General features: G+C 37.6%; 1 protein-coding gene across 3 annotated transcripts in view; it reads left to right on the plus strand.

Annotated features, from left to right (window-relative positions):
* Nucleotides 1–15,467, plus strand: part of LOC103046694 (A-kinase anchor protein 2) — a 164,199-nt gene that overhangs the window by 14,539 nt on the left and 134,193 nt on the right. For all 3 annotated transcript variants that reach the window (XM_049468468.1, XM_049468469.1, XM_049468470.1), the window contains exon 2: nt 13,901–13,981. In XM_049468468.1, the coding sequence (XP_049324425.1) occupies nt 13,901–13,981 (81 nt within the window). The remainder of the gene's footprint in view (nt 1–13,900; nt 13,982–15,467) is intronic.

The raw sequence follows: 15,467 nt of genomic DNA on the forward strand, positions 1-15,467 counted from the left end.
TATTGATTTCTGGCAACAAAGTAAAGGAATCACTGTTCTCTCACTTTTACACCAATCTAGGGACTTAAATCAATGACCTTCTGGTTCCAAGTCCAATTCTTTAGTTCTTTAAATCTATAAGTCATGCCAATCCCTGAGTAATCATTATATATAGTTTACTCAATTACTTCTATAATGATTTTTGGCCTCAAAGTAAAGAAAATACAGCCCTTTCACTTTCCCCACCAGTCCAGGGAATCAAACCCATGACCTTCTGTTCCCAAATCTACTTTGCTAACCTTTTTTGCTAACCAGATCTGTCCCTGGTTGATCGGTACATATTGTATGCCCAACTATTTCCACTATTAATATCTGTTTCTTCCCTCACTTCCCCACCAGTCTTGGAATCAAATCAGCAACCTTCTGGTTCCAAGCCTCCTTCTCTAAGCTTAAGACCACTCTATATAGCATGTCATTCTCTTTGTTCAATTGATTTCTGGCCTCAAAATAAAAAAAGTCCAGAGACTCAACCTAGAAACCTTCTGATTCCAAGTTAATGGTCATGGCTGTCAGTGGCTGTTACATTCACTTCTACACCATTGCAGGGAATCAAACCAGCAACCTTCTGGCCCAAAGCTTGTACGTTAGATTTTAGGTCATGGCTGTCTCTGAGTGACCATTACAATAGTATGTTGCAACAACTTTCTTTACTGATTTTTGGCCTCGGAGTAAAGAAAGAAGTGTTTCTTTGCTTCCCAAGGTACAGGAAATCAAACCAGCAAGGTCCTGGCTCTAATCCAACTTTAGGACATGGCTGTCTCTGAGTGACCATAACATATAAATAACATGTCCAACTAATTTCTCTATGGATTTCTAAAGTCTTGGGTCCTGGTTCAAGTTGCAGACGCCAGAAATACACAAACCATGCCATCAGTATTTACATAAAACCATATTCCATTAGCTCCCACAGTGTATTCACAACAAAAAATACACAGAAACCCAACAAAGACATATCTGCAGTTTTCGTTCTCAAACCGCTTATACTAGGAAAGGCATGTCCGCTCTATTTTAGGCCGTCCACAGAGACGAGTGCTTGTGACTGCATTGATAAGCCTGCCAGCATCGCTCTGTTCGCTCTCTTATAATCCCCACTGATAGGACTTTCACTGCAGACAGACAGAAGTGCTGCAGACGGCCTGCTTCAAATTACAGACACGTTCCACAAAGCAGACGCATACATCTTCAAAGAACAGCTCAAAGTACTTCAGATGGACGACAGAGCGAAATGAATCCCACTACAAATTTATGAGTAACTAAAGAACATCTACAGTAAATCTCAGGTAACTTTACACTTGAAAGACTCTTGAGTTATAATGCTTATGTTGATCTACATTCTCAGTAAAATGGAGGTGAAAATGGGTTCTTTAACTCATAACAACAGTAGATATAGAACCATAAGTTTTTATGGTTCTATAAAAAAGCATGTAAAAGTGGTGTTACACCACAGTGAAGAACCATTTAGCCCGTCAGTAATGAATAAAGCATTTAAACAATCCTGGTGCCTTAAATACTGTTTAGAACCACTGTGGTCTCTAAAGAACTACTTCTTTATAGAGTATACAGTGCCTTGCAAAAGTTTTCGACCTTTTGTCACATTTCAGGCTTTAGACATAAAGATATGAAATTGTAATTTTTTGTGAAGAATCAACAAGTGGGACACAATCGTGAAGTGGAACAAAGTTTTTTTTTTTAAATAAAAAACTGAAAATTGAGGCATGCAATATTATTCGGCCCCCTCATGTTAATACTTTGTAGCTCCACCTTTTGCTGCGATTACAGCTGTTAGTCGCTTAGGGTATGTCTCTATCAGTTTTGCACATTGAGAGACTGAAATTTTTGCCCATTCTTCCTTGCAAAACAGCTCGAGCTCAGTGAGGTTGGATGGAGAGCGTTTGTGAACAGCAGTTTTCAGCTCTTTCCACAGATTCTCGATTGGATTTAGGTCTTCAGCACCTTCCTCCGCATGTTTGGTGTGTCTCCCAGGTGGCTTGTGGCAAACTTTAATTGAGACTTTCTTGAGAGAAGAGAAATGGCTTTCTTCTTGCCACTCTTCCATAAAGGCCAGATTTGTGCCATGTACGACTGATGTTGTCCTATGGACAGAGTCTCCCACCTCAGCTGCAGATCTCTGCAGTTCATCCAGAGTGATCATTGGCCTCTTGGCTGCATCTCTGATCAGTCTTCTCCTTGTTTGAGCTGAAAGTTTAGACTGGCGGCCGGGTCTTGGTAGATTTGCAGATCCGGTCTTCATGACTCTGTCTGCGCTTTAAACAGAACTCTGAGACAATCGCAGAGCAGGTGCATTTATATGGAGACTTGATTACACACAGGTGGATTCTATTTATCATCAGTCATTTAGGTAAACATTGGATCATTCAGAGATCCTCCCTGAACTTCTGGAGTGAGTTTGCTGCACTGAAAGTAAAGGGGACGAATAATATTGCATGCCCCACTTTTCAGTTTTTATTTCTAAAAAAAAAAAAAAATTAAATATCCAATAAATGTTATTCCACTTCACAATTGTGTCCCACTTGTTGTTGCTTCTTCACAACAAGTTACAATTTCATATCTTTATGTTTGAAGCCTGAAATGTGGCAAAAGGTTGAAAAGGTCAAGGGGGGCGAATACTTTTGCAAGGGAATGTATGTACTACTGTAGATGTAATGGATTCCTTAGATACCAATCAGCCATAACATTAGCACCACCTCCAAAATATTGATCTGATCTTATTGAACTACTCAACTAATCAATCAAGTAAAGAAAATGGAGACTTTAAGAAATGAAGGTCAGTCAATCTGAAACATTTCAAGAACTTTAAAAGTCGCCAAGACCATTAAAACATAATGATGAAACTGGCTCTCATCAGGCCCTCCCCAGGAAATCAAGATCATTAGATTTCATTAGAGTTACTAGCCTCAGAACCCACAAGTTAACAGCTCTTCATATAAGACCACTTAAATGCTTATTCACAGAATATTTTGGTTTGTGTTTTAACACTTTTAACTTACTACATGATTCCTTATCTGTTCCTGCGTAGTCTAAATGACTTTAGTATCCACTTACAATGTAGGAAAAAAATAATAACATTGAATGAGAAGGTGTGTCCAAACTTTTGACTGGTACTGTAGTTTCTTTATTGGCATGTTCAAGTCTTTTTGCTTCAACATTTTAAAAGCTGCAGTTTTGACAGAATATTTCCCCTTGTTTCAGTGAGCTATAAGTTTACACCATGCTTTTGTTATGGCAGGAAAACTGGACAAAACAATAACTCTTAACAGTTATTCTCATTATTTGATCAATAAATTAAAATTAAAAGTATTTAGTTAAGTTGCTGTAGCCATGTCAATCACACACATACTAACACTGTTATAGTTTGATCAGAACAGAAGGAGGGGAGGGGGGTCAGTCATCAGAAATGTCAGCATAGTTGCCAATGGAGGCGATACAGTGTAGGAGTTAAACGATGACTCATCGCCCAACACACGCTTACTGGAGTCTGTCATTGTCCCCAGTAACTCTTTATATCAGTGGTATATCTGCTCTGACCAGTCTGAAAAGTAAAAAAACTAAGCGATTTTTAGGAATGTAACCATACATAGACCACATTTGATTTTCTTAAGATCCTTCCCTTTGATGATTATTTAATGGAAAACCATGCGCCTCATTATGTAGCATAACATCATTCTCACACACACACACAAAATAAGGAAGTTATTTTAAAGTTGTTTTAGCATAATCGACTTTAGCATAATCGACGAGGCAGAGATGAGACTAGCCGAATACAATAAAAGGGCCTTATGAAAGATAATTAAGGGTGAGTATTAACACTGATTTCTCAGTTCAATTCGATTCCAATTCACAAGGTCCCGATTCAATAAAAAATCGATTAATTAAGGTAGATTTCAGTTACAATTAAAATTGCAGTTTAAATATGAAATGCTGTAATTCTATAAGGGACACATAAACTTCTATTATATTTATATTATACTAAAATATTATTAAAATATAAAATAATTACAATTACCTAATTTATACAATGTTACACACACTCAAATATTTCCATAATCTCAAAGATTTATTTTGTAAACAGACCAAGTCTCACTGTCTCAACACATGGATGGCATGTAATACATTTTTTTTAGTATACTAAACACAATGTATCACATGCCCTCCATGTGTGTTTTAACTAAAAATATTAAAATTTCAGGAATTATAATATATTATGTATCATAAATTATTTGAGTAATATTGTATAAATGAAGTAATTGTAATTAGGTAATATTGTATGCAGAAATTAAGTAAAGGTTACTGAAAGAAAGAATTGATTCAGCAAAAATAAATTATGTAAAGTTTACTAAAAGAAATGATTGATTCAGCAAAAATAAATTAAGTGAAGTTTAATAAAAGAAAGGATTGATTCAGCAAAAAATAAATTAAGTGAAGTTTAATAAAAGAAAGGATTGATTCAGCAAAAAATAAATAAAGTAAAGTTTACTAAAAGAAAGGATTGACTGAAGTTAAGTTCACCTATTTACTCTATGTGACATTTAAGTCTTAAACCAAGTTGAAGTTTTACTTAAAAAAGCAAATGCAGAAAATTGCAAAACTCATTTTTTAGTGCACCCCCTGTTCTACTGTAGTTTACTCTACTGTAGAGGCACACTGTACCAAACACACACTAAGAAAAGTAAGTACAGATTTGTACTTAAAAGAGTACAAAGCTTGTCGCTGGGGCTGCACCTAATATTGAGGTACAAAAAAGTACCTTTCAGTGAAGGTCCTTTTTTGTACCCATGTTTTTTGTGCCAGTATAGATTAAAAAGATTATAAACATTATCATCAACTAAATATGTGTCAAGAACTTGATGATCCAAAATTGTCTGGCTTTCAAATAAAAAAATGTGCAATTTAAATATAGATTGTTTATCAGTGCAGTGATATAGAATACTGAATGTACATTTTGTCTGGTTAAATGGTACAAATCTGTACTTACTGCTGCTAGGAATGATTTTGTACTTCAGAGGGAACAAATCTGACCCGGTAAAGACCAATATTTTACCTTTGAGGGTACAATTATGAAGAATGTACCTTTGAGTACAAAAAAGTACTCGTATCGTACCTCTGTTTTTTAGAGTGTATGTAGCATGTAGCTGGCAGATGAATGTCTCTGGTCCTGGACTGGTGTTGCTGAGTCCAGGTAGATTGAGTTTATATGTGTGTGTTAATCTATGGATTAAACTCAGCTCAGTCATGAGCTCTCAACACCGTCTTCCAGTTTCTTCTCTAATCGTGGAAAACTAAACTTCACCAGGGGGAGCATAGTTTAAAGGGACTGCTGCCAAAAACACCAGCTCGAGATGCTACAGGGAACCTGCTGCGGTGTTGTGCCAAGATTTACACCCGCACAATGTGGGTTCAGCTAAAGGCTCCCACCACCCTCAGCAGGCTTCAACTGTCAGGATTTCAAACCACAGATTTTAAGAATCCTTCTTTTGTCTTTCTTTCTAGAAAGAAGGAAGGAAAGAACGAAATGCGTTGCTGAATTCAGACACAGCTTTCAGAAAGAGAGAGGCTGGGGTGCATGTCTTTAAGGGATATGGTAGTGTTGGTGTTGGTGGAGAAAAACGAGGGATGCAGATGTTTTCAATTTGTTCCAAGCAACAAAAACTCTTTGTTTAGGCCTCATCCCTCCACCAAGTCCCAAACGTTACCTGCAGTCATGCACAGCCTCTTTCTCTCAATTCCTTACAGATGCTGCATTCTGTCTGGAAATTAGCTACGGCTAAATAGCCTATGACATCACTGCTGGACTGTATCTCCTAGCTACAGCGTCCTGCATTAAGAATTTGTCTCTTGTGGGGATGTAAAAATGCAGCTCTGGAAAAAAAAATATTTTCTGTATCAGTTTTTCTGATTTTGCTGTTTCTAGGCATATGTTTGTGTAAAATGAACATTGTTGTTTTATTCTACAAACTACAGACAACATTTCTCCCAAATTCCAAATATAAATATATTCATTTAGAGCATTTATTTGCAGAAAATGAGAAATAGCTGAAATAACAAAAAAGATGAAGAGCTTTCAGATCTCAAATAATGCAAAGAAGAACAAGTTCATATTCATAAAGTTCATAAAGAGTTCAGAAATCATAAAATATATGGTGGAATAACTCTGATTTTAATCACAGTTTTCATCATGCATCTTGGCATGTTATTCGTTCTCCTCCACCAGTCTTACACACTGCTTTTAGATATCTTTATGCCTTTACTCCTGGTGCAAAACTTCAAGCTTTTCAATTCAGTTTGGTTTGATGGCTTGTGATCATCCATCTTCCTCTTGATTATATTCCAAAGTTTTTTTTTATTTGGTAAATTCAAGGAAAATCATCATCATTAGGTGGTCTCTTATTTTTTTTTAAAGCTGTATATAAGATCATATCGACAATGGTGTGCATGGCAAGGAGAAAGCCACTGCTCTCAAAAAAGAACATTTCTGCTCATCTGCAGCTTGCTTAAGATCACATGGACAAGCCACAAAGTTATTGGAAGAATGTTTTGTGGACGGATGAGACCAAAATATAATTGTTTGGTTCAAATGAAATGTTTGTAGAAAATGTTTGGAGAAAGGAAAGCACTGCATTCCAGCATAGAAACCTTATTCCATCTGTGAAACATGGTGGTGGGAGTATCATTGTAACTTTCTTTTTTTTTAAGTATAGCTATCACATTTTCTATCATTTCACTTTTTTGTAATATTTTAAGAAATATATAGATTTAAATGTAATTTTGATTTATGTCACAAAAATCAAATCAATTCAACTTGCGCTCTGATTTTTAAAATTGCACTGAATACATTTTTTCAAGAATTTATAATCGAACCAAACTGTTGTGAAGTCATTCACACTCGTGATCTCCCGTGCCCCTGGCCGGGTCTATATTCCAGTCCCAGCTCTGGTATGTGTCCGAGGGTAAGAAATAGATCAGCTATCAGTGTTGGGTGTGGAGGCTCCTGCCATTCCACAGCGTAATTTACCAAACACGTGGTGAGGAATGCACTGTCGATGTAATTATAGCTGCACAGTCAGAGGACATGCACGAGAGACAGCTGATGGATACTATGGTGTTTGTTGACGGGGTGTACTGTAAACACACTTGCTGCTCATCATTAAATGTGCTGGACATGAGTGTAAGAATAATTATACATACTGCTCTGGAAAAATATAAGAGACTACTTAAAATGATGAGTTTCTTTGATTTTGCCAAATTGAAAACCTCTGGAATATAATCAAGAGAAAGATGGATGATCACAAGCCATCAAACCAACTGAACTGCTTGAATTTTTGCACAGGTGTGGCATAAAGTTATCCAAAAGCAGTGTGTAAGACTGGTGGAGGAGAACATGCCAAGATGCATGAAAACTGTGATTAAAAACCAGGGTTACTCCACCAAATATTGATTTCTGAACTCTTTAACCTTTTTAAACATGAACTTGTTTCCTTTGCATTATTTATTTATTTAAGGTATGCATCTCTATTTTTTCCAGAGCTGTATTAATGTGTATTTCAAAATCATGTAAAATCAGTCAGGAGGCTTTTATTATCAAAGTGCAGAGTACTATAAGATACAGTACTTTGGTAGATTGCAGTACCTTGTTAGTTCTAGAGTTTTGAGGAGTCTGATGACCTGAGGGAAGAAGCTGTTGCAGAGCCTGGTTGTGGAGGACTGAATGCTTCAGTATCTTCCGCCAGACAGCAGCGGTGTAAAGATTCTGTGCGATGGATCAATGGATGGATGGATGGATGGACCAGGTTGCCTACAATGTTGGTGGCTTTGTTGGATAACTAACAGTAAGGTATCTGTTAGATGTTGGATCTTCATGTTTTTTGGGTTAAAAGTTGCTGATTGGATCATAAACGGCCACGGCAACCTAGCTGTTAGGTGTTGGATCTTTGTGATTGGGTTAAATGTTGCTGAATGGATCATAAACAGCCACAACAACTTTACTGTTGGGTGTTAAATCTTCTGGATGTTCATGTTTTGGGTTAAATGTTGCTGATGCATGCCTGAAAGGGTTAAGAGCATCTGTTAAAGACCACAGTTATTGGTATTGGCAGCTATCACAACAAGAGAAAGCAAATTATACCTGAGCACATGTGTTTTACTTCTGCTCTCATCTCAGTCCTGGAAGGAAACTCTGAACCACTCCTGAGGGACATCCAGAACAGGATTAACATCAAGGCCGTCCCAAAGGGCCAGCGTTTACGCTGCTGCTGCCAAGCTGGTAATCATCAGATGGAGTTTATAACTTGAGAATTAAACACACCTCAGATGCGTCTGCATGGACAGGGGGAGTGAATGTCTGCATGGAGCCAAGAAAGCTCCAGGATATAATCGAGCGAGAGATGAATCAACCCAGAGAGAGATGTATACTTCTGGGAAAGGCTCAGACGTAGCTCAGCCTTAATTTCCAGGTTTTCCCTTCTAATTTATATACAGCTCTGAAAAAAATAAGACGCCACATAAAAATGACGAGTTTCTTCTATTTTACCAAATTGAAAACCTCTGGAATATAATCAAGAGGAAGATGGATAATCACAAGCCATTAAACCAAGCTGAACTGCTTGAATTTAGTTATTCAAAAGCAGTGTGTAAGACTGGTGGAGGAGAACATGCCAAGATACATGAAAACTGTAATTAAAAACCAGGATTATTCCACCAAATATTGATTTCTAATATAAACTTGTTTTCTTTACATTATTTGAGGTCTGAAAGCTCTGCATCTCTTTTTGTTATTTCAGCTGTTTCTCATTTTCTGCAAATATATGCTGTCAATTGCAATATTTTTATTTGGGATTTGGGAGAAATGTTGTCTGTAGTTTATAGAATAAAACAACAATGTTCATTTTACTCAAACATAAACCTATAAATAGCAAAATCAGAGAAACTGATTCAGAAACTGAAGTGGTCTCTTATTTTGTTCCAGAGCTGTATATATAAAACAATCTAAACTAATAGATATATCATTAAATTACTAGAGCGAGGGATGAAAGCGATGGAAGCTTGGACCTGCTGCCAGTTTCTGGGGGTTTAATGCTGGCGTGATTGTTATTCACAGCTACTCTGCTACTCTAAACTACTGATGGTGTGGGTTGGTGTGTGTGATATGTCCTTGATGGGTGAATAATTAACAGGAACACTCAGTCTTAAATAATGCAGGCCTTCCATCAGCCATTGTTTTCTACATTTATCTCTGAACCAGAAATTCTTTGTATCTGCTCAAGCTTATACAGTAAATTCTGTTGTGGGCTTTCTATGATTTTAGACCAGCCTCCAATCTCTATGAATGCAGAGAGACCAAAACACTGAAAACTGAAGGTCAAATTACTGTTTCAGAAACATACGTTAACCTCATTAATAGTTTTTAGCATTTGATGTTTGTTTTTGTCCTGTAGAATTCACACAATGTTACAATGGTGCTAGCTAACATTTCTGAGGAACATCAGGTCCATTTTTATTGGGGTAGCAGTAAAACATAATATTGTAACTGGTATTTAGCGCATAATATTGTAACCTGTGTTGTACCTGTGTTGACAATTCACTGCCAAGATTGCAATTAACGTCTGCCTGTAGACGTCTGCCTAGGTTGATTTTAGTCAGCCACTGTTGTCCTGTGTTTTCTGTTGCTAAGATAGCAATACACCAGGCCACCACCCCCATTGGTGTAGATGTATTCAAACGCACTGTTGCTATTTAAACGACACAGGTGGAAGGTGTGAAAATACACTGTTAGCAGGGTGTAAGGTAGCAATGAACATATGAGCAAATAGGGCCCTATAGCTACAGGGGTTGGACGATAAAACTGAAACACCTGGTTTTAGACCACAATAATTTATTGTCCTGACAGACAGTTCTGGTGGAAACAGGAGAGTTGAGGTGCACATTGAATTCTGCCGTGATTTGGGCAGCGGTGGTTTTATGTTTTTTAGATACAATCCGGGTTAGCACCCGAACATCCCTTTCAGACAGCTTCCTCTTACAGCGTCCACAGTTAATCCTGTTGGATGTGGTTGGTCCTTCTTGGTGGTATGCTGACATTACCCTGGATAACGTGGCTCTTGATACATCACAAAGACTTGCTGTCTTGGTCACAGATGCGCCAGCAAGACGTGCACCAACAATTTGTCCTCTTTTGTTGTGTGCATTGCAATATTTTAAGCAAAACTGTGCTCTTACCCTGCTAATTGAACCTTTACACTATGCTCTTACTGGTGCAATGTGCAATTAATGAAGACCAACCCCTGTATATCTTACCTCGCTAAGTTGTAGGGCTGTGTAATTTCTAGAAACTCAAAGGTTGGATCAAATCAGGGGCAAAAACTTGATCAGGAGAGCTCTGGTTTAAGCTCATGTAACATCATTCACCAGGAACAGAGGAACTGCCTACATAAAAGTCCATTTTTAGGCCCACGTTTTGCTCAACTCTCACATCTGGATTCCATATTAGCTCACATTCTGCGCGAATGCACAGGGGAGCGCATACTCCAGCGCTGCAGCACAGGCTGGAATGCAGCCGTGAATCTGTGTCAGCTCTGGCTTTCAGATTCCGGTTCTGTTGCTGGAGAACCGAAATGGCCTACATATGTGGCAACATATTCCTGTACCGGACTTTTACTTCGAGGACAGGAAGTCAATCATCTGTGGTGTTTACTGGGTAAACGGGGGTGGAGGGGGTACATCTGTTGAACATTACAGCATTCAACTCTGCAGGTTCCTGTGTTCTCCCTGTACGCTCCTTGGAGATTATGATAATAACAGTTATCAAGTTGTGGTAGCTCTTATTTTTGGACAGTGAGTGCATGTTGCATTGTCTTGCATCATTCAGTAGAAATGATGAGCACAGTGCAATATGTATTGGTGATTTGTTTTTTTGTATCATTATTAGTTAATCAGTTAATAAATAGATCATTCTGTAATTATTGTGAAGCTAGATGTAAGTTGCCAAAAATACAATAAATTGCCAAAAGTATTCGCTCAACCATCCAAATAATTGAATTTAGGTGTTCCAAACACTTCCATGGCCACAGGTGTTTAAAACAAAAGACCTAGGCTTCTACGAACATCTACAAAATTTTCCACAGCCAACTGTCAGTGATATTATAACACAGTGCACTGTCAAAAACAAAACTTAAAATTGAAAAAAAAAATTCTTGTTGAAAATTGCCCGAACTAAATTATTTGTGTTTGCAAAATTTACAAATTGTAGTGGAACTCTAGTTGAGGCCGAGCCAACTACTGCTCTACTGCACTACTGCACATGCTCAGATTGACCTTTTAGTTGAACGGGCTCTACAGAGCAATTAAGCAGGTGTTTTTTTACCTGATGTTGGTCATGCTATTTGCATATTGGGCGTGTCCTCCCATCTCTCACTCACCATCAGTGTGTAGTCATTCCCCACAGACTGCTGCCTTCTCATGGAATTTGCATATGTATAATATACTATTAAAAGCCTGGCCTCAGTGTTGAAGGCAATATGCTGTTATATGCTGAGTCCAGCTGGTAACGTTTGAATTATTTGCAATCTTATATGATTGACCATAAAGCAGGTATGAAATAGACTAAATCAATTCCAAGTCTCCAGTTGCTTTGTTAAATTAACCAAAATATAGTGTTGCAGCCACTGGATAATTAAATTAATGTACACCTTTTCAACTTAAATTTTTTAGTTGATTTTAAAAGTTAAATTTCGTAAAACTTAAATCAGGCCAACTAAAAACACAAATTAAATGTTTAAGTTGGTGAGAGTTAATATTTGAAGTTTCAATACATATAAAAAAAAGTATTATCTGGGCTAAAAAATTCTAGTTGGCAAAACGCATGTGGTTTTATTCAAAACTTAAAAGTTTGATTTGGCCTCAAAACTCGATTTTTTTTACAGTGTGGAAGAGACTGGGGACATCAGTGACTCTGTGCTCTGTCAGTGTAAAATAACAGAATAAGGTCAGCGGAAGCTGAGGAGCATCACAGTGCACAGAGGTCAATCACTACAGACCTCCAAACTTCGTGTGTTATTCAGATTATCTCAAGAGCAGAAGAGCGTAGAGGTTTAGAGCTTCATGGAATGGGTTTCCATGACCATGCAGCTCCATCCATACCTTACATCACCAAATGCAATAAAGCCAAGCGCATATTATATGCAGTATGCACTCTTCTTATGGGAAAAATCAGAACTGTGTTATCTGTCATATCTCTGATATTCAGTAGCAGTTACCGTCCATCTCCCAGTGCTCCATCACTTCCTGTTCTTGTTTATTTGCTGACGTCAGTTCAGTCAAATCCCCACATGAATATAAACAGCTGCAGATTCCCATATGAAATTTTGTCCTACTGAATGAATAAGAGAAAGAGAGAGAAAGAGAGAGAAAGAGAGAGAGAGAATGAGAGAGCTGAATGGAAAAAAACAAGCGTTTCTTCCTGTTAGCTGTCTTCATTTGATCTACTCAAGGAAAGAAAAACTGCTGATTAGAATCCAGCCTGACCCGGCTTGAGCCCGTGCACATTATACCTAAGCCCGACCTAACCCACCCCATAAACTTTTGAGACAAAGTCCGATATAAAACCGTCATTTTTTACTAAGTAGAGCATTAAAACTGAGCTTTTTAAAACATTTTCAGGCTGTTTAAATGATGAACAAAACCCGTTCAGCATAATGTTGATCAACATTGCAACACTGAAGAAGCATAGACCTATTATTTAAGAACAATGTTTATTAAGAACAGCTATTTTGCTATTTTGTTATTTTGCTATATTTTGACTGTCACGCCATATCTTATATATAAAACAAAAATAACGGTGGTGAGAAATCTCATCCCAACGGATTGGGCTCAGGCAGAGAATCTAAACTCTACTACTGAAATAGTAACTCACAAGCCAGTAAAGACAGGATATGATTAGTTGACTGTAGACCATCCTCGGAGTGGGTTTATCTCACAGGTATCAAATAGCCATGTGTACAAATACTGTAGATCGATTTTTGTGACCACTGTGCTGAAAAGCCAGCATTTGTATAATTTTAGAAAAGATACACCTTTTCAAGCACACCGGGTCTTATACTTACAGTAAATATTCAAAGATCTGCATCTGTTCAAATTAGGCTTCTTCTTTCAGTCTGCTCTATACATCATTGTTAAAACAGTTGGAGTGGCTGCTACAATATATTGCCAGAAAAATTCCAATCACTTCCATGGCCACAGGTGTATAATAAAACCAAGTACCTAGCCATGCTGCAGACTGCTTCTGCAAACATTGGTGAAAGAATGGGTCGCACAGGAGATCAGTGAACCTTTTTACAGACTCAATCACTACAGACCCTCCAAGCTTCAGATCAACTCAAGAACAGTAGAATATAGAGAACTTATTTGAATGGGTTTCCGTGGCTGAACAGCTCCATCCAAGTCCTAACCAACCGAACTCAATGCAGGCGAGTGGATACTTTTGGTAATATAGTGCAACTAGTAGTATAAGAAGTGAGCCAAAAAAGAGAAGGTCATAGGTCATCGGTATTTAACCTCTCAGGCATTTTATATATGTACCACAGCTGAGAGGTATGCCAGCTTCCAGAAGGTCATGGGTTCAAATTCCAGGAGTGGCTGGTAACTCCACTGGCATTTAACCTCCCAAATCTGGGGATGGTTAGGCATCAAAAAGATATCATCACTTGAGGATGATGTCTTGTGCTTTATCTTGTGTAATTAGTAACATTGATCGTATTGACTGTTACCAATGCTGTAACAGTTCTATTGCATTACTAGTCATAAAAAAAATGTATGTCAATTAACGTGAATCTTCTTTTTTCATTTTTTTCAGGAGAAGCGGAAAAGGCAAGCAGAGATTGAGGATAAAAGAAGACAGTTAGATGACCTTGTCCTGCAGCTTCAGCATCTCAAGGTAAAGAATACTTTATAGAGCTTCTGAAAATGCCAAATTCTCACAACTCCAAATTGGGATCGCTGTAACAAAAGACAAAACAGTAATAATAGTCTAAGCGTGACAGTGGTGATATATTTTTATTTAGGTTTATGGACACGGATGGCTGAATAGTGACTGACACGTGGCCTTGTGCTACGTAATATTTGTCCTTGTGCCTAGGACCACATCACAGCAGTGCCAATATGACACGTTATAGCACGAATAAACCATATACCACAGTTCCATTATCACTGTTTATTTAAAAATGTTGAGTTAAACAGGACAAGAAAAATGCGATCTGTTTGGTTATAAAAACTCAGCGAGTTAAAATAGTTCCATAGCTGCTCTGCTTGTAACTGCACTGTAAGCGCTGCATTATCAATCAAAATTGAGGAAATCAAAGCTTACTGTAAATCAACGGAAGTGCTTTACTCGCCCAAATAAACGTTTTCAGGAAATAAATCTGTTTGACTGAAATAATTTTATTTATTTTTTAAAAGAATTTTAAGAAGTTTTTTTTTTTTTTTTCTGCGCCCCCTGTGGCAAGATCTAAGAAGTTACAAGAGTTAGAATTAGAATTAGAATCAGACTCTCCTACCTATAGCTGCTCTACCTAGTAGAGGATGTAAAGTCAGATGTCAGATACAGAAGCTCTGAATCTGATGCTGCACAATTTTTGTTGGTCATCCTCTAGTCCTTCATCAGTTCTCACAGGATGATGTTGCCCACAGGACACTGATGGTGTTTAAAAACTCCAGCAGCACTGCTGTGTCTGATCCACTCGTAGCTTAGACCATGTTTGTTGTTTTCCTTAGTTTAGCTTGTTTTCCTAGCCATGTTCTCAGTAGAAAAAGGCTCTGTTTAATTCCTCTTGTCTCTGCCCAAGCCCAGCCTTATCATTAGTGTTCCTACCTGTGTCTTATTCGTTACCTTCCCCAGGTGTTCCTTTTCTAGGTTTGTGTGTATATTTATATATACCCTGTGTTTGTACCCTTTTATTTTGTTTGTTTGTTTGTTGGTTTAACCTCTGTTTGCTATTCTTTGTTTTCAAATGTGTCCTTAGTTTTTGTTATATAATCTTAGTGGTGTTTTTTTGTGTCTTTGTTTGATTTCAATATGGCTACTAATGAAACCATCTTGCACTTGCATTCTGCTTCTAACTCTGACACACACTTGTACCAGAAAAGACACTTTACTAACACACCAACAAATGTCAGGGTCTCTGCAGTGCTAGAGAATAAAAATGATCCACCACCCAAAAATCTGTTGTAACGGAATTCTTTTCTTATTTTTTCACGTTTTTTTGTATTTAAAAAAATGTTTCATTGTTCCATTCCTCTGGGAGTCTTTACTATGAGTCAATGAATATTTTTTTTTCTGCCTATTCAATTAGTGTGATTCCGTTCTCCAAGATAACACATCTGTAATGTTTGGAATGCTTATCAAACAGCCAGGGATTTGCCTC

Source organism: Astyanax mexicanus, chromosome 20, assembly GCF_023375975.1.
Source record: "Astyanax mexicanus isolate ESR-SI-001 chromosome 20, AstMex3_surface, whole genome shotgun sequence".
Classification (NCBI taxonomy): domain Eukaryota; kingdom Metazoa; phylum Chordata; class Actinopteri; order Characiformes; family Acestrorhamphidae; genus Astyanax; species Astyanax mexicanus.